Source organism: Myripristis murdjan, chromosome 16 (genome assembly GCF_902150065.1).
Source record: "Myripristis murdjan chromosome 16, fMyrMur1.1, whole genome shotgun sequence".
Taxonomy (NCBI): Eukaryota; Metazoa; Chordata; class Actinopteri; order Holocentriformes; family Holocentridae; genus Myripristis; species Myripristis murdjan.
Genome location: NC_043995.1, coordinates 24,145,187 through 24,163,874, shown reverse-complemented (window position 1 = coordinate 24,163,874; position 18,688 = coordinate 24,145,187). Strand labels below are relative to the sequence as shown.

At 42.3% G+C, this 18,688-nt stretch overlaps 1 protein-coding gene across 1 annotated transcript; it reads right to left on the bottom strand.

The window, feature by feature from the left end:
- Nucleotides 1-397: 397 nt before the first annotated feature.
- On the bottom strand, nt 398-18,344 carry rspo1 (R-spondin 1). Its single transcript, XM_030071556.1, has 6 exons — nt 18,186-18,344; nt 12,906-13,618; nt 10,445-10,636; nt 7,556-7,699; nt 6,453-6,677; nt 398-2,163 (listed from the first exon to the last, which is right to left on the bottom strand). The coding sequence occupies exons 2-6, from the start codon at nt 13,000-13,002 to the stop codon at nt 1,991-1,993; spliced, it is 831 nt and encodes a 276-aa protein (XP_029927416.1). The 5' UTR covers nt 13,003-13,618; nt 18,186-18,344; the 3' UTR covers nt 398-1,990.
- Nucleotides 18,345-18,688: the final 344 nt, after the last annotated feature.

Sequence of the window (18,688 nt, the reverse complement as noted above, 5' to 3'; positions counted from 1 at the left end):
AAAAAGCACTTTTACAAACAGTCAAAATAGTCAATATAATAGTCAAAATAGATTGAGACTGACTGCCCTCCTTCCATCAGGCACTCAGTTAATGCTCACTTCCTACTTAGTACTTAATGCTTAATGCTTAAGCAAATGAATCATCTCATGTTATACCCTTCAGTTTAAAGATATATAAGAATCAGCTATTTTGTGTACAACATGTAAGAAGTAAAGCTGCATCAGTATGGCTCAGTTATTGGCCAAGAAGGACCAAAAGAGAATGGAAAAACAGAATAGTAAGTGATAGATCAATTGCGGGAATTTCCATAAGTGCATCACAAAAATGGAATTCAAACCGAATAGGTTCATTGCAAAAATACATTTTTTATAGTATTTAACTTCATCTGAACTTTATTTGAGCTTTCACAGAATAAGATATACATGATGAGACTTACACTCCTTATGTTTGATGATAAACATATTCAGTACCACAATCCATAATATGAATGAATAATGTGATATACAACTTCTCCTGAAACTAATATCTTGTGTAAAGCAAACAGCCCCAGGGAAAGTTATACAAAGCAGGTGACGGTATTTGCTCAAACTAGTAGTGTCCTAAAAATTCTACGAAAAAGTTTCTGCGTATTTGCGACGTCATGAAGCCAGTTTTTGTAATATAAATGTGTAAAATGTCATGATTCTTTTGAAACTCAAGCAGTAGGAAACACTATGGCTGTGCAAAATCTCAAACCCTGTTGCAAATATATATGATTATTGAGCAGCTGATGGCTTGATGGCTTACATAATAATCAGTGGCTTGTAGTTATTGCATAATTATGTTTTTGATATATTATTGTGCCTTTACAATGGTTGCTCTTGTTTTCCAGATCCTGTTCCCTCACTGTATGAGACCAAAATTACCATACATGTGCAAATATTAGCACATATGTACAAACAACAAGATTCCATGCAGAAACACATACAAAATACACAGGCAACCACACAAATATACATACAGTCATGAGAGTGCTCACTAGGCCTACTTTGCAGAAAAAAACGTAGACTTCAGGTATACACACACACACACACACACACACACACACACACACACACAAACATACACACGCACACGCAACTTTGTCTCCATGCACATACTCATGTTTGTCTATTCCTCATTTTCTGTTATTTTCTGATACAACATTTAATTGGAAACAAACAACTAATCTATCAAATGGCTAAACTTTTGTCAGACACCAGAGCAGGATTTGAGCTGAGCTCCCACTAATCCCCCTCTACATCCATTCTCGGGCTTGTTTTGTAATATATTCCCTCCTACCCAAAATATATATAAGACCTTCTTTCCCCCGCAACCACAAATGAGTTCCAGTGCCTTTCTTTTTGTTCCATCTTAAAATAAGAAATAAAGGTATAAAGACTCTTAATACTGTTCATTTTCTCTACATCACGTACAGCGGCTCTTGAAAATATCCGTCTGCTACCTCTCACAAACACGGAAACAAATAAAAAACAGATTGTGATTAAAATTAGATTGGAAAAAAATACATCATTGAGCAGAGCAGATTGAAGAGATCCCTCACTCATTATCAGGAAGTTGCACTTGAAACGCAGGATCTGTTCCTAGTTCAAGAGGGACTTACGTCGGCTCACGAGGGATGAAATGAACCATGTTGAACCGCAGTCTTTTCCAATGTGACTGCGCTGTCCAACAGTGATCCCTCATAGTGGAATGAAAGTCAGCAAGCCTCTCCAAGTACCACCAAGTCCACAGTCTCTTCCAGATATGCTCTTCTCCCAGTACAAAGTTCTGGAAAGTCTTTTGTATTGCAGCAATCCTCCAGTTCTCTTTGCGCATCTTCTAAAATGCATAGCAGCATGAATCCATTTCCTCAACAGTTTAATATTCATCATGTTCTCTCTGGCCAGAGGTGTCGGGTGAGGCCTTGTTTCTGGTTTTCTCCCGGCCCCACCCAGCTGGCATTGGAAGTTAGGAGACAGAACTTGTTGTGATGCTGGGAGCGGTTGTGGTCTTGCTCTGGCCCTTTCTCCTTCTGCTCCCACCTCCTCCTCCTCCTTTACTGCCATCTCGCCCTCGACTTCGCCCGTTCTCCTTCTCTTTCCTGCCCGGTTCATCCTTTCGGTCGCCCTTATTTTTCCTGCCTGAAACAGATGACAGAAAAAAGATCATTACTGAAATACGCTGTCATTCAGACAAACAGTATTTTTGAAAATCTGTTTAGTGACATTAACATGTGCACAAATCACATATTGAATTATTTTACATAGTAAATCCCCTCCTCCCTACCCCACACTCCCAGATCCCCTAGACAAACTCTTTCTGAAGCTGCCGGGTGCAGAAGTAGCTCTGCTTTGGGAAGTGAAATTTACAGCAGGGATTCCTGAGGGATGACAGTGCACGGTAAGGGTATTGTGTGGGATCTGCCTTTAAATGCAGGCTAATCACATCTAAGCCTCACACATCCAGCACAGGATCCACAGCCATTCATAAATGCCAGAGTGATGCTATGCAGTGCCGCGCCGCACTGACAGGATACACACAGCAGCGCCCAGTGCACCACAACCGCAGGCCAGAAAATAATGGTAAGCCTTTGTTTGAGTTTAATTCCTGTTTCAGTCCCCCGACAACCCCCAACCCATCCTCTCCCTGTTGGTACTCTATATCAGGATTTCAACCTCTCACATATTTTAAGTGCATAATTGCTCTCTTAATGCAAACATCCATTACAACCACATTTCAAGGGACTCTGATTGGGAAAAAGGACTGAAAATGAGGTACCACAATGAAGCGTATAAGCACCCAAGGACATTTGATTGGAAATTTTGTTCGCATGAATTGCCTCAAAAATGGCTGGCGTACCGTGTTAAACATTGTCAAGGGCCTGGTAATGGCCTCAAATGATGTGAAGAGCTGTCAAAGAGTGGAAATGGACTTGGGTCACGTGTCAGATGGTGATTGTTTAAGCAGGGCTTGTAAGTACACCATTATGGGTAAAGAAGGAAGGACAGTTAATATTGGAGGATGTTTGCTATGATCTTGTGTGTGGAGAGTCTCTGCACTCCCTGGAAACTGAGTCAACATGCGCCAAGGGCTAGAAGGCGCTCATGACGCCTTTAACAACAGCAGGACTTAGGGCGCAGCCAGTGTTTGTCTGCTCCTATGCAGTAATAATTGTAGCCCTGTGTTTATTTCGGGTAGTGACCAGCTTTTTTAAATTTGATGTACAAATAATTGTGATTCTTTGCCCTGAGTGCAAAACAAAAATGAAAGGCTCAAAGGTATAATATTTCTCTGATTTCCTCAAAAACATGTTTTTTAGACAGCCCCCACACCAATCATATGGTAATAAAGTGGTTATGCGTTTAATGGAGTTCATATTTTGAGTTATAGAGAGACCTGAAACAAAATGCTTATTCAGTGCAGCCCACAATTCACAATTGCTTTCCTTCCTTTTGGAAAACTACAGGGCATACAAGGCCTTTTAGGGTCATAGGGTTATAGGTCCCTTTCTGTGAAGTATGCTGCATAATAGGCCTAAACTCATATTAATGCATTAAAGTTAAGACAAAGCCACAAAATCATGCAGGATATGAAAGAAGTTTCTATTTTCCAAGCAAAATCCTCCTTCTTTAAAAATTGTTTGGTGCATGGTTTGGTGCATGGTTTGCCAAAGCAATGTGAAGTTAGTCAGCATTCTTGCATACTTTTGGAGGCAGGAATCTATGGCATCAACATGCCTAGCTCTGTCTAGCCTGCTGGAAATAAACTTAAAAGGAAGGTAGTGAGTGATAGAGAGAAGGAAGCTACTTTTTCCACCAGGTTTTTCCACAGCGCGGCCTGATGCTGCATGTGACTGAGCCTGAGGACAATGGAATCTGACTAAGAAGATGCAACTTGACAAATTTTTGTAATTTTTTGCAATGTTTTTTGCATATTTGTCAATCAGACAATGTCAAGACCATAGAGGAACAGAAAAATTAATTATTGTCTAATAATATATTGTCCTAGGGAAAAAAAAAAAGTTGTAAAATTGATCATTGGCCTTTCAGGGGGCACGAAATCCCTAGCAACGGCCCTGGTCTTACACATTATTGCACAAACAAGAATAACTCGTTTTTGAGAGCCACCAGTGCCAAAATCATGAGGCCATTTGGTCCATGGGGAGATTTGATGTCCAACATGATCTGTGGTTATGTGTTTTCCTGAATCAGTAAACACATTTGGGAGCTATTTTGGTCAGTAATGAAACAACCGCTCAGTATTGTGCAGCATTAGCTGCAGTTTATATCAATGAGGCATGGTGAATCTAAGTGGAGTCTGAGTGGAGTTAAGGGCCCTCACACATTCTCTGAGGCATATGAGCTGATGTACTAACTGTGTAAGGACTTAATTAGCTCTCTGACAAATCACTAATGGAGCCAACAGAGGGGGACTCCATCAGTTTATGACAACCCTGATTGCACCTCCTCGCCATCCAAGTTAAACAATGTTGCCTGACAAATGCAATCACACATCCAGAATATTCTGTTTTCGTGCGAGCCCATTTTGTGGAACTTCAGAAAGGGGAAAAAAAATAAATGCGTCCAAATCAACACAAAGCGTGAGATCTGCAGACCACTAAATCACTAATGTTATACAAGCTCTGCCCCCTGTGTTTTATATAGCCAGCTTGCCGGCCAACTCCCACAGATGAACCCGCAGCCATCCGCCTTTAGCACATGGTGAGTTTACCCACATGAACTGGTTCACTAGAATCACTCTGCCCATCGCCCATGAATTACTTCACTGAGCAAAGTTCATTTCCATGAATCTTGGCAATTGTATGTCTAATTTTCATACCAGCTTGTTTACAGTAGCCGCCAAATTGATGTAAATCAGGATTAAATGTCTCCTTAGCCTGAGCAGTCCTCTGTTTCGCAAACCAGGAGGCTTCTAGTCTCATCCCCTGTCAGGTGACACCTCACTTATCACCTCACGTGCCCTTCTAACATGACCTACCTTTGCTCCAAATTTAGAAATTTGGCTGTGAGTATTTTTATAAGGCAGTTTAAAATATTTTGCTGTTAATTATTCTTCTGAAGGAAAGGAGAAAATTCTTTCCAGGATGCAGGCGTCAGACAGTGTAAATTTGTCTCACATTTCTCAATTGGTGCTGTTATTGTGTGTCCCACATAAAGCCCACTCCTCACAGAGGAATTACAAGCCGGTTCAACATCAGCCTCCCTGACTCTCAACTTTACTAAAGATCCGTATGAGACAACATAAGATCATTCTCAGTTCCTTAGACACAGAGCATAATAGGAATTGGATGATACAGGAGTGTGAAAGTGCATGCATAATGTCCATTACATATTGCAACAACTGTATGTATATTTGCCAGCACTGTGTAAATCTGTTACACAATGATGCTGCTGTGCTTCAAATCCCCTAAGCATGCCACTATCCAATAAAGGTTTTGAATACTGCTCGTTTACTGATCTCTTAGTCCTTGTAAATAAGTGGACGCTTCCAACTTTGGTTGAAAATGGCACTTACAAAAGTACGAGGAATTAGTGTGTGATAAACTAGAGCCATAAATATGTGCCAAAAGGCACCCCACCAGCAGCAATTCTGCATTACAGGAAAACCAGCACTTTAACATAAATAAACAGAAATTAACAACTTCTCCGCCATTTATTGGCCTTTTGCATGGTTTATTAGCCCAGCACCATAGTGAATAAAGTTCTAAATTCTGAACTTTATTGGAAGATAAGCCCGAAACCAAACAGACCAGGATTACTGCTTTTTTGTTTCAGTTTTCAGCCAATAAACTCTTGACCAATTGGCTAGATTCATCACTTATCAGCTTTAGCTGAGAACGTACAACTAATAAGCTGGTGAGAATGTCAATAGTGGCCACTGAACAGTGAGAATGGTTGTTAACCCACTGGAGGGCATGTTGGAGTGCGGACGATAAGAGCCCAAGCAAACATGTCAGGACCGTGTAAACCTCACGCTTCGGTGAGCTTCAAAACAAATAGCTTGTTCCAGCTCTGATCCTAGTCCAGCTCTGCAGTGCATAACACCCGCCCATCATCTGCTTGGCTTGTAGATGGAGTTTATTGTTTACATACTGAGAAGTGAAGAGATTCTGTGTCCTTCTACAAGCCCAGCCAAACCAAACCCAATCAACACATTGCGGGTCACAGACACACTGGCGGGTTTTCAGGCCGTTGGATGTTGAGTAACAGCTTCATCATTCATCATATTAACTGGCTGAGACACATGGAGCTTATCACTGGTTCATCAGACATCATCTGACTGTTGTCACTGGATATCATGCACACATGCATAATTATCAATGAGTTGCAACATTTTGTGCTGCATCCTTACTAAATATCTGTTGCTTGTCTACAATCTGAGGTTTGTGTGTGTGCATTTGCTGGTTTACCTCTTGTACAGGGGGTCTTGACCACAGTGCACCTTTTTTTCTCTGTCTGTGGAGCACAAGGCTGTGAGGTTACGAGGGCCGGAGGGTTATCTGGGCCGGGGACCTGCTGAAGGGGCATACGGACCCTCGACTGCAAGCCTTTCCTGAAACCGCATGTTTTGTTCTTCCTCATACAGGGACTCCACTGGCTCCACTCACCCAGTTCACACTCGACAACAGGTTGACCTGGAATGAAACCGGGACGAAAACCAGTGTGGTGAAAAGTCCATGGCTCAAATACTGCTCATTTGCTTTGTGAGCCTTCCTGTGTATGACTAATTTGGCTGTATTTTTGGAGGGCTCAATTGTTTCAGGCCATGCTGTTGAGCTTAAGTAATTTCCAGACCAGCAGACAATTTCGACATTTTTGTTTAAACTTGGACTTTTCTGAAAGGTGAAAAGGAGAGAGAGAGAGGGAGGGAGAGAGAAAGATAGAGAGGGAGGGAGTTCCTGTGAGTCTGAAAATGTACCAAGAATGTGTGGTTGTTAAATCCGCTATGCTGAAGAAGGAAGAGCTACTTTTTTAGCAGAAAAAAAAAAAAAAAAAAAAAAAAAAAACCAGGGTGGCTCATTCGCCAAAGTCACAGTCAAAAAGTCACAGTCTTTCCTGCACAGTGCACACTTGCTTGGAGAGCTCCGAGTCCTGCTATTAATGCTGTGTTTGCCTACTTATGACAGAAATACATTCTATAGAAATGTACCAAAGCACTCACTTGTGATTGAGAAACAACAGGAAAAGAAGGAGAGAGAGAACAGCTAGGAAACCTCAAGAGAACATGTAATTTCTTTTAAGTGTTGACTTCTTTTGTTCCAAGCCAGGCAGCAATTTTCTGACAAGCTGAACATAGTTGGCTGCGCAGATGAAATGTTAAGCGTAGCAAAGGCTGAGTGAGCTGTGCTGTGGGTCAATATGCTGCCCACACCTGCGAGCTTGAAATAATGCTCGCTGTTTCTTTCAATTGGGTACTTTTTAAACAAGATAAATGACCCATCAGAGGTAGCTGTGAGAGGTTCAATAATTTCTGTGGTTTGAGGTGAACAGTATGAGGTCAAAAGTCACTCACCTACACACTCCATGGTCCCGTTGACAGTGCTTAGGCCTGGAGGGCAGCTGACATGACATCGCCCTCTGTGTGAATACAAGCCCTCCTTACATTTTGTGCAAAAATTGCGATTGAAACATGCTTCACAATTTTCTATTTTACATTCTGTAAGAAATAAGGGAGACAAAAAGAGAGGATCAACAGAAAGGATCAAATTAGTTGTAGTCACAATGATTCTGTTGAAGGGTGCTTTTATGCCATGCATTTTGGCTCAAATTATTGCTCTTGTTCAGTAAATCTGGAGTGAACACACATTCAGCATTATGTTAATGGAATATTCATGGCTTTTTTTTGCAGAAAAAGTGAAAGATTCTCCAGAGGGAGGACAAGAAGTCCTTGAATTTTACTTCCTCTGAGAGATTTATTAGTGATAAAACAACAGGAGAGTCTATTTAGAGAGAGACTTCATGAATAACACTCCTCGCCTAAAAGCACACACATACCACAGCCCTTGTTTTTTTGGAAAGCGGGTGTGAATGAGTGCGGGCCAGCAGTGTATCACGTCAGTGGGTTTCTCAACAAGTCTCCATACCTCAGACTCGTTAAAATTTCCGGCTATCCAGTCAAACAAACAACTACTTCATATTGTGATAATTACAGACATGGGGGAATAAGAACCAGACGTATTTAAAGACTACCAAAAGCTTTGGTCTAATCCCAAATGGCTCTTCTCTATTCTCATCATTAGCTACATCTGAATTAATACTGCAGCCCTACAACGTGGGACAATAAAAATGGTCGACAAAGACGGAATCCTGTAAATTACTGTGTGTGAATATTTCTATATGGGAAACCCATTCAGCTGTAGAAATGTATTCACATGTGCTAAACTAAAGAATGCCTACACTGCTGCTGGTCTCCTGCCCAGGTCAGAAATGAGCGAACATTGAATCCCCCTCAGTGGGATCTTAATGTTCTAGCCTGCCGCTCTCAATTATTATTTTTAAGCCCTTGACAGCTAAATTTGACAGTACTGACATTTTTGTAGCTCTAATATAAGACAAATGTTCCTTAAAAGACATTCTGGGATGACTTGAGTAAAAGCGGATGAGTGGATAATAACCTCAGGTTAGCCACTGAGGGACAAATTTGGGCAGGACAGCCAGCCTACTCTGCAACAAATCAGAGTGGTGAAAGAGCATAGCATTGAAATAATACTGACACAGTATCTGGAGTGGTTGAATTTGTTGCAAATGATCAGGACACTTGGATAAAGCTGTTCATATTTACTGGTACAACTCTACTGACAGAAAGCTCTTTTGTCTTTATTATGCAGCCTAATCTCATTTGCATTTCCACTTTTTTATCTTGTATCTCTCCATAAAAAAAATGAATGAATCGATACAACAAATGCTAAGAATCGATTAAAACACTGAACTGTCGGTCACATAAGTATGATGAGTTTCACAGTGATTTTAAATTCAAGTTTGTTAAGGTAGCTGTGTATCATCCTCATGTGTTCCCAAAGCTCTCTTGATTTACAATAAGACAAGGTGCTCTGAATCTGCTGGGCAGAAGGCTGCAGCAGTTCCTGGAGAGGGCTGTGTAAATCTGAATGCTATCTAATCTAACTCTCAATACGAGGGCTGTAAAACATATGGTTTGAACAAAACCCCAGGATCATAATAAGGAGACTGCTGGAGCACACATTTCAGCTCCTGTTTTCAAAATCTCAGCAGAGGATATCATAGTTCTTGCATCACCGCTGAGAATAATTATTTGGGTTTTGTCTGCCATGGGGGTGTGTAAACTGGAGATAAAAAAGAAGGAAAAAAATTAACACATCTGACACATATTATGTGATATAGCAACGGGTCATCAAACAAAACAATTGAACGATGGAAACAGTCTGTATTTGTCTTCCCGTGGCAAAATAAAATTAATGACTACAAGCTGCGAGCCTTTGTAATTACCTACCAAAAAGCCATACCTACATCTAACCCAAGGGAGTGGATAGCATTAAACAATTAAGGAGCGCTCAGGGCGATTAGTTACAAGTGTTAATTCTGAATCACCAGTAATAGCCGCAATATAATGCAATATAATTTGACAGCGTTGAACATTAAGTTAGGCAAAGACCGAGCACTAGTTCTTTTCCACCCAGTTACAATAAAATAGCTCATTACTTTTGTTCCCATTACAGAAATTATACAGAGAGCGTGTACAATAGTGTACAGGTGTATCTGTATAAAATCTGTGAACGGGGGGGGAACATAACAAACATGGATTGTCAAATGGCACGAACCCTGCATTTGAGGGCCAATAAAAAATAACAGGCATGCTCTCAAAAACAGATAAATAATGGTGCATTAGAAATGTTTTCGTTGGGAGATTCTTCCAGTCCTGTTTTCTGCACACAACTGAGTGCAAACAGACCACAGGCTGAACTGTTGGCCCTCCACGGCCAAAAAACATGGGACTAATGCCACCAGACCCAACGGAGTAAGTTTGGGAAATACTATATGGCCACCCTTACACCCTCTTTCCAAATGAGCCAAACCTACCCACAACCAGCACAGAGACGCCTGGCTAAAAATTTCTACCAACTCTTTTCCAGTTGGACCAATGCTTTGCTGGCTCTCTGTGTTTTGCTTTTGTGCACACAGTTCCAGGGCGGCAACTGTGAGATTTCAGCAAGTCATCACTTATATTTTACCACTTTCCACTTGTCAGATTTGTGTGTTTAGACAGTAGTAGCATTGCTGGCTAGTTTGCTGGATCCTTCAAGCACTCAGAAGACCCTAGATGTGCATCTGTGGGTCTTAGGTGGTCAGTGACACATCCTGTTGGGGCAGCAGTGACACGAGCAGTGCCTTCAGTCAGGAGTCCACGACACAAAGCCAAACTCACGGGTGCATCTGTTGGTTTCAGGGTTCCTCATGCCAAAGTATCCCATGGGGCAGGAGGCGAGACACACCCCTATCTGACGGATGTCGTTGCGCTCCAGGAAGATGAAGAGCTTGGGCTTGCATTTCACACAGCCATTATACTCAGAGCAGCGATCGCAGCCTTTGGGGCAAGATGGCAGCCCCTCAGTGCTAACTGTAAAAATAAGATAATCAGAGAAAGGAGTAGCAGGGTGGGGATTATGAGTTGGGTATGAAGCAAAGCAGAACAGAACAGAACAAAACAGAACAGAACAGAACAGACCAGCATGAGGTACTGTCAACACAAATTGATCACCTTCAGTCTGATATGACATTTAATGAGGAAATAAAAGAGCCAGCTGTCAATGTACTGTAGTGCCTGTGAGAACAACATCTGTGAACTTTTATATTTTGCAGACATCGCCACAAACTTAGCCATAAACCTGCCAGCACTTTATCACCCCAACAAGCAGGGGTTAATGTTTGCAGCTTAATCTATCCAGGGGCCCGGCCAAACATCTTTGTTTGAACAGTTACTCACTGTTTACTTGAAACTGCTCGCCGAAGATCCTTAACAGATTTTCAGTTGGAGAAACCCTGGTGATTGGGACTGACAGCCCACCAGGGGTCGTTCAAAATAAAGCACTAACATAGCACAGGATCTCTTCCCCACCAGGGTCAATCAGAAATTATGTGGGCATCAAGAACTGGCAAAATTATGATTGGGAATGGCATGCCCGAGGGACAAGTATGTACAAAATCTGTCTCCATGCTTATGTAGCCACAATCCAGAGGCGTGCAAGAAGCTTATTGATCGTCCAAACTCTAGAGATGCACTGCTGACGCATTTAACCGTAGCAATCATGTAATCCCGGATTCAGACGTTATATCCCTGTTTCCTCATCTTCCGAAAAGGCAAAGAGGTCGTATGCACAGCCAGTAATCTAAATCATCGCTTTGGAAAAGTGTGTCAGAGTGCACATCCTGTTTCTAGGAGCTGTGCAGCGCCGAAACTGCAGACATCAGAGCTGATTTACAGTCCTGTGTTGTATCAGCGCTAAATATACATATACGTTCACACAGCAATCCATCTGCCCACCTGTCTTCCAGAGATAAGTTGGATGGTAAAAGTGTTCTCCCATGAATCAATTACACCATGCCTGAGTCACGCTAAACTCCGAGCTAAACTCAGCAGAGCAGCAGTTACAGCCAGGTCTTATCACTCATTAGTAACGATAAAAGTAATAATAGCCCGATGTTGTAATATTTAACCATGGCATAGGAGGAGGCTATGAATCTGAGAATGTGGTGTTGTAAACAATTTGTGACCCCTGGCTGATTCAAAGCGAGAGTTAATGTGGTCTGGAGCGTGAGGAGGAGCAATATGAGCTAGTCTCTTCTCTGATGGTTTCAGTTTGATCTCTGCATTCCATCTTATTCATTCTCCGAGCGGGGAGAGAAGACACAAAGTCCGCGGGGAGGAAAACAAGCCTCTCAGTTGTCAGGGCGAATCTGCTCAAAAGCTATTTACCAGCAGCGAAGGATAGTTAAAGGAAACATAGGGTGTTGATATTTAGACGCTTCTTCATAATCCTTCAGCTCAGATTGTTGAAAGCTGTAAACCAGACGCTGCAGATACCGTGTATGTCTGGAGGGAAATCTCCGCTCTAGAGGGCGCTGATGTATATTGTACAAATGCGGCAATGGCACGGGACAAACCACAGCAGCACTGAGTGGCATTGTTTATGTCTGAGGGTAATCTGAGTATATAAGCGTCTTCATTTATTTTTAAGACGCCAACAACAGTTCTCAGAGGGCTTGCATGATACAACATCTGTTGCTGCAGCTGGGTGGGAATGAGGTTGGCATTGCCTAAAAGCTCCTTGTGTGTAGTGAAGGAATTATCTCAAAGCTGACAGTAAGACCAGCAGTCAAATTCACCCCAGTCTTGAGGCCAGAGGTATCCGGCGAGTAAGCACCGTCTCTGTGGGTGCGTGAGGTCAGAAAAATGCTTACAGCAACACAGGCAGCTCAGTCCAAGTGAGCTGAGGACTGTCAGGTGCCTGTTCCACTATGTGCCCACAGACCTGTACACAATAACAGCAATGGCTCTGAGGGTGAATTCGTTGAAATCCCCACTGTAAACACTCTTAATACCCATAAACATTCAATATAAATGGAGAGGTGTAATCACAAAAAGAGGAGGAAAAAAGAGTCATTAAGGGGATACAGTGAACCTAACATAACCTGTCTTTTCAAAACAAATAAGACTGGCGAGGAAATAAACAAAATGTTATCTTGACTGTGCCTGTTAAATGTTGAAGGGAACACTCGAGTGTGACTCAGACTGGGAAACAGAAGGCAGAAGAAGAGGAAGAAACTGAAGAGATTGAGAGATTGAGGGAAAGCGAGAGCAAGAGCGAGGCGAAACATAGGCAACTCACTTCGTCTCTGTCTCCGCGCCTTGGAGAGCTTGAGGACATCGCTGTGACTCATGGAGCTGAGGAAGACCATCGCCAGCGCCACCAGTCCCAGCTGCATAGTCTCTGCTGGCTTTCGTGGCTACACGGGGTCCCCCCCTGCAGCCAAACGGATCAGGCGGGGGGCCCCCTTCCACTCTGGGACAGGTGGATCCCTCTGCTGCTGGGACTGTCGATCCCTCCTCTCTGCTGTGCTCTGCAGCCTCTGCTCTCTCAGTCTCTCTCTCTCTCTCTCTTTATTTCTTACTTTCTCTCTCTCTCTCTACTGGCTGCTGTGTCCGCAACTCCGTGTATTGGAGGGTGATGCTGTGGTTGCAAATCCAAACAAGCCTGCGGCACAACCAGCCATCATGCTGCAGTGATGTGGAGTAGACAGAGCGGACTTGTGGGTTGGGGTGGAAGAGGTCTAGGGGCAGACCAGAGGATGAGGCGGAGAACAAATGAGGATAACAGAGAGGAGAGTGTGGAACTCCTGGTGGTTCAACCCATGAAGTTCAACGTGGGCCGGCAAGGAAGCAAGGAGCCCGTTTGGCGTGAGTGACCGCCTGAGCCCCGCAGCATGTGTCGTACTGAAGATACACCGCGGGAGAGGGAGGGTGAGCTCACGAGATAAAAAAGCCTGATGGAGACAGGTTCTCAACTCCTATGCGTGACAACACGTCTGCCTGTGCCAGGACCTGCTAGGAAGAAAAACAGGAGGAGAGGAGATGGAGAGAGATGGAGCATCAGTTTGGATAGAAGGAGTTGTTGCAGGTGGAGGAGGTGGGAGGAAGCAGGATGAGAAAAATAATGTGACAGAGACTCTAAACATTGCATCATTAGTTTAGTATTACAAAAGGATCTTCACATCTTGGCAGAAACTGATATCAACACCAGATTTATGAATAGTAATGAAATAATATCAGTGTGTTAACAACACTTTGTGATTTTTTTTTAATTTATTTATTTTATTATTGCGTAAGCAGCAAATTGCGTTTTCCGCAATGAAGTCAATGCAGCTTGGCTATACTGCTTACCATGAACAACTCTCAATCCAGTATGATTAGTGTAATTTTAACTCTAACCATCAGCAACCTCTGTCATTTTGAAGTATTTGGCTGGTTCAATCAAAACATCAGCCATGGCACAAGGAAACAAAAAAGCCACAAACTAACCAAGTTACATTTTGGGCTTGGGTGATGAGCTGAGCATGTTTGTTCTTTTCTTGTGCAAAGTGATGAAAATGCAGCGTAGCCAACTCTCTGCGGGAAACACAAAACACGCTCGGAGAAAAAGACTCACTGTCATGTTTGGTGCCGAGATCTTTTCAGATAGTGCAAACTCGGTCGGTATTTACAGCTCTTGTGTGAAGAGCACACACAGAACATGTTAGGATCTGAGTGATGGGAGGTCCTCCCTCACAGCTCAATAAAGAAAAATAGGACCATATTTGGCTGTTGAGTTGGTTCTGGCTCCGAATCGCGCAAAGGACAATGCCATTTGGTATATCTAAACATTCCAACCGGCAACACTGTGTTCCTTGTTAAAGAATGAATCAAAAGGGCAAAAATCGTTTCAGGTTTCACTATGCTCTTCTTAGCTGGACTACGGAGTTATTTAACCCAAACGTCTGTAATCCAATTTGAACGTCCAGATGATTGAAATAAAGAGAATTATGTTCGATTCCAGAAATAAACTGCAAGTTTAAAAACGGTAAGACAATGGCCCATTTTTCTGTGAGTCATTTGTCACAACAGATAGATTTCTAATCCCAAAAATACCCGCCCTCCCACCCCCCCAAAAAAAATCTCTTTTAAGAGAAAGGGGGGAGCTGTGTGCAAAAATGTCTTGCTATTGTGAAACATTATTAATGTGAGCCAGGACGCTGTTTAATCACAGGCTCTCGTCCATCATCTCCAAAAGGAGCACACAGTATCTCTGAGGGGAAGCTCTCAAAGTGGAGCAGCTGGTAGCTAAGGGCATCTGCTGTGGCATGTTAGTCAAGAAGTTGGCATGTAAGCACACACGCACACACACACACAACTGCACATACAAACACAGTCAGATAAAAAGTTCTATTTCACAGTGCATTTCACATTACTATTTCTCTAACATGCTATATTACTCCACCATTAAGAGCATTGCTCTGCTATGTCAAGGACCCAATAAGTAATTAAAAGCGGGATGAGGATACTTCTTTTCACCCACACACTGCAAAGCAATGCAGCGTCTCCTAATTGGGAAGCACCTCCAGCTCTCTGTCTCTAACGGGAAGTTTATTTGCTTGGTGATGCTTAACGAGTCAAAATTTCTTTAACACCTCTTGCCTAAAGCCATATTTACAGGAGAGAGCCAAAAACTGTGGAGCAGCCCATCTTGCGCAGCACCTGTTTGTTACTTGAGAGAGTGATGCTTGGAGAACGGGACATGCTATGGCTCTGGATCAGTCAGACCACAAGCTTTCCAGCGCTGAGCAACTCAAGATATGTGTCAGAGCCTCTTTCGTAACACAGCACTCCCATGACTCTGTGCAACGTGCCAAAAGTCCACCTCAGCCCATATATCTGTTCACACAACATGGAAATAACAGAGAGGATCAGGCTGCAGACTATCAAAGAATACTTGGTCCACCTGCAGAAGTTTCATTATAGAGCACTGAAGACCCCGTTCTTCTGAGCTTGTCGCATCACGAGCAGTCGCCTCACTGAGCCGCCATGAGGCCACTGTGGCACCTCTGGATGTTTGGATGTTGTCTGGCTTTGCTCCCTCGTCCATTAAACTGGCACATGCACCATGTCCCTTTCCTCACCATCAGCGCCATTCAGCTGAGCCCAATGAAACTAAGCCCCGCTCATCAAATAGTCAGGAGATTAAATTGCCTGCTTTGTAAGACCTAACTTCGATCTATCAATTATTCAAGCACTGAAAGGGAGCCCCCACACTGGGAATTTACTGAACCTGAGAAGGTGCCACAACGCAGAGCTCAGAGTTACAAACACTACCTGCTCATGAACTTTCTCTCTTGCAATAAACCTGGTGACCTTTTGACACAGATTTAAATGAAAAAAGATAATCAAAATGTATATTAGCTATGTAAAAATCATGGTCCTTATCTGTATACTAACACAATTCTGGGCACGCAGCAACAAGTCAAGAGAAAGCGATACCACATGCAATAATAAAATTCTAACATTTCACAATAATGTTTGAATTTTTTTTTTAGCATGACAAATAACCAAAATGGTACGGCCAACATGTGCCTGTTTTGTGGCTACAGGTGGCCTCACACTAACCTCCAGACTAACCTCTCGTTTTTATAACAAAATTACTGCTGAGAGGCGCCTGCCACATGGACACCAAACGTAGTATTGGCGGTAAACGCAGGCTTTAAAATCAGCCAATTTTCCTCCCCAGATTTTGCTGTTCAAGTGTGCAAAGAGCAAAGCCATGGGAGTTGGTATGTGATTTTACCCAGACATAGCAAATATTCATGTCTGATTTATTTTGATTTTGAACATTCCATTATCTCTACTTCCAAGTCATAAGCTGTGGTGGCACTAGCCCAAACCGCACTGAGAGAAAGACAGTGAAAAACTGAAGGATCGAGAAAAGAGGGAGAGAGAAAAAGAGAAACAGATAAGAAGAGAAAAAGGGAAAGAGAGGGAGAGAAGGGAGATGGTGAACGAGGGTAAGACAAGAAAAAAAGAGCAGGAGTCATCACTCCTTAGGCACTTAGACCTTTTCAAAAGTCTGCACATCCCATAAACACCTTCTAATCTAATCAGCAGACAGTAAGTAACCAGTCCACCACGGTTGTCTGCACAGATGTGTGCGGGGAAACACCTGGTTGGACCCTACAGAAGCCACAGACTTGTCGGTAATCACTTCCCGTCCTGCTTTAAGAGAGCAGGGAAAGTTAGTTCAAACCTGCAACAGATGAAACCCAGGCTGGCCGCTCAGCGCTCTGAGTGCAAGAGAGCATCACTGACCTCTCCCTCTGAGTTTTCGCCTCATACCGGTGAGCGTTCCCAGCAGCTCCACCACCACGCTCTCCCCTGCAAGTGCCCATGTATCAGACCGGAGCCTGCACAGTCCCAGCAGTCGGAGGGTTGATCCTGTGCAGCTCAGTGGAGCACGGTTCAGCTTCACCTCGGAGGCTCACACACCACGCTGACACACATCTACTTACACTGGGACGAGGAGAGTGCACGTCCAGAGCCAATGCCAGCATCTCTCACTCATCATGTCACACTCAGTTACATCCCTCCATTGCTTTGAAGCTGCAGTCAGGAACATTCATACAACCTATAGGGCTATAATACAGACATAATCAAACAGCATGATATCTTTGAATATCTTGATATCCATCTTGTGACTATATTGCAAGAATGACTGTTGTTGCTTTCTTAAGATATTTATACATGAAAGACTTTTGATAAACAGCCATTAGTAATATAAGATGGGATGACCAGGCAGGTAGAGCTCAGCTGACACAGTCAGTTTGAGAAAACTGTATCCACCTATTATAGTGAAGCCCACAAAACCAGGAAAAGACAACATTTATGCCATAACATTATATGACAAAATCCCAAACAATATCTTTTTTCATATCATGACAACTATATCTGATCTGATATCATGACCTAATGTGAAAGAAAAAGCCCCAAACAGCACTATTCCACTCTAAAGCTTAGTGACATAATAATGACCCGTGAAAGTGTCCCTGCTTACAACATGCCGAAATGAATACCTTGTATGCTCATATGTTTGAAAACCTAATGCATTAAAAAGTCGCATCGGCGCTCATGATGAATGAAAACGAGACCTCTTAAAGTTTTAGGGTTTCAGCTGTATTTTACACTGCAAATCTTTGAAAAATAAAATTAAAATGTCGACTCAAATGAAAAGCAGTGAATATGTTCAGTTGCATAAAACACAGCGTATTTGAAATTACTATGCTTCCTATGAAATTAAAATGGAAGTACACGAAGTAAAATACTACCAATAATACGATACTACTAATGCAAATAATAACATTATAATGATAACAATAAGAAGAAGAAGACAGAATAAATCGCATGTATTGTTCACAAATTGAGATAATGTTTTAAATTTATAAATATCTATGACGTTAATATTTTTTCCTGTTGTGAAGTATAAAGCAAAGTAAATAAAAAGCGCCTAAACATATCAGATAAATCAGTTCGTCCTCAGTCTGCAGCTTGAAGGATTCTGTATAAAATGTAAAATTAGGAGTCAACCCACCTGTACGCCGAGGTCCTCCTGTCTTCCAGTGAACGGTCGGTGCTTTTTTATACAGGAAAATCCTTTACTTGTTTGGTTACAAAGGACTCCTCCTACAGGGTACCTCCATGTTAGTTGGAAAAGAGATGCTTTTTCTCCATCACCGATTGAAAAGACAAATGATTTAATTTCTTTCCCATTTAGAATTTGTCACAGCGTCACGGCTCCGGGCTCACACGCACCATCACATGGATGGATTCAAAATCAATTGCTCCAAAAAAAAAAAGAAAGAAAGAAAGAAAAAAGAAAAAGAAAAAAGAAAAGAAAAAAAAAGAAAAAGAAAAAGAAAAAGAAAAAAAGAAAAAATTCTAAATATATACTTGAAAATGAAATTACTCTCCCTGGGTTTATTTATTTATTTATTTATTTATTGTAGTTCGGACCTTTGCTGCAAGACGCCCTGTAGCATTTTCAACATAAATCCACTTTGACGCTTCGAACTGCATCCAACTCGTGGCAAGTGG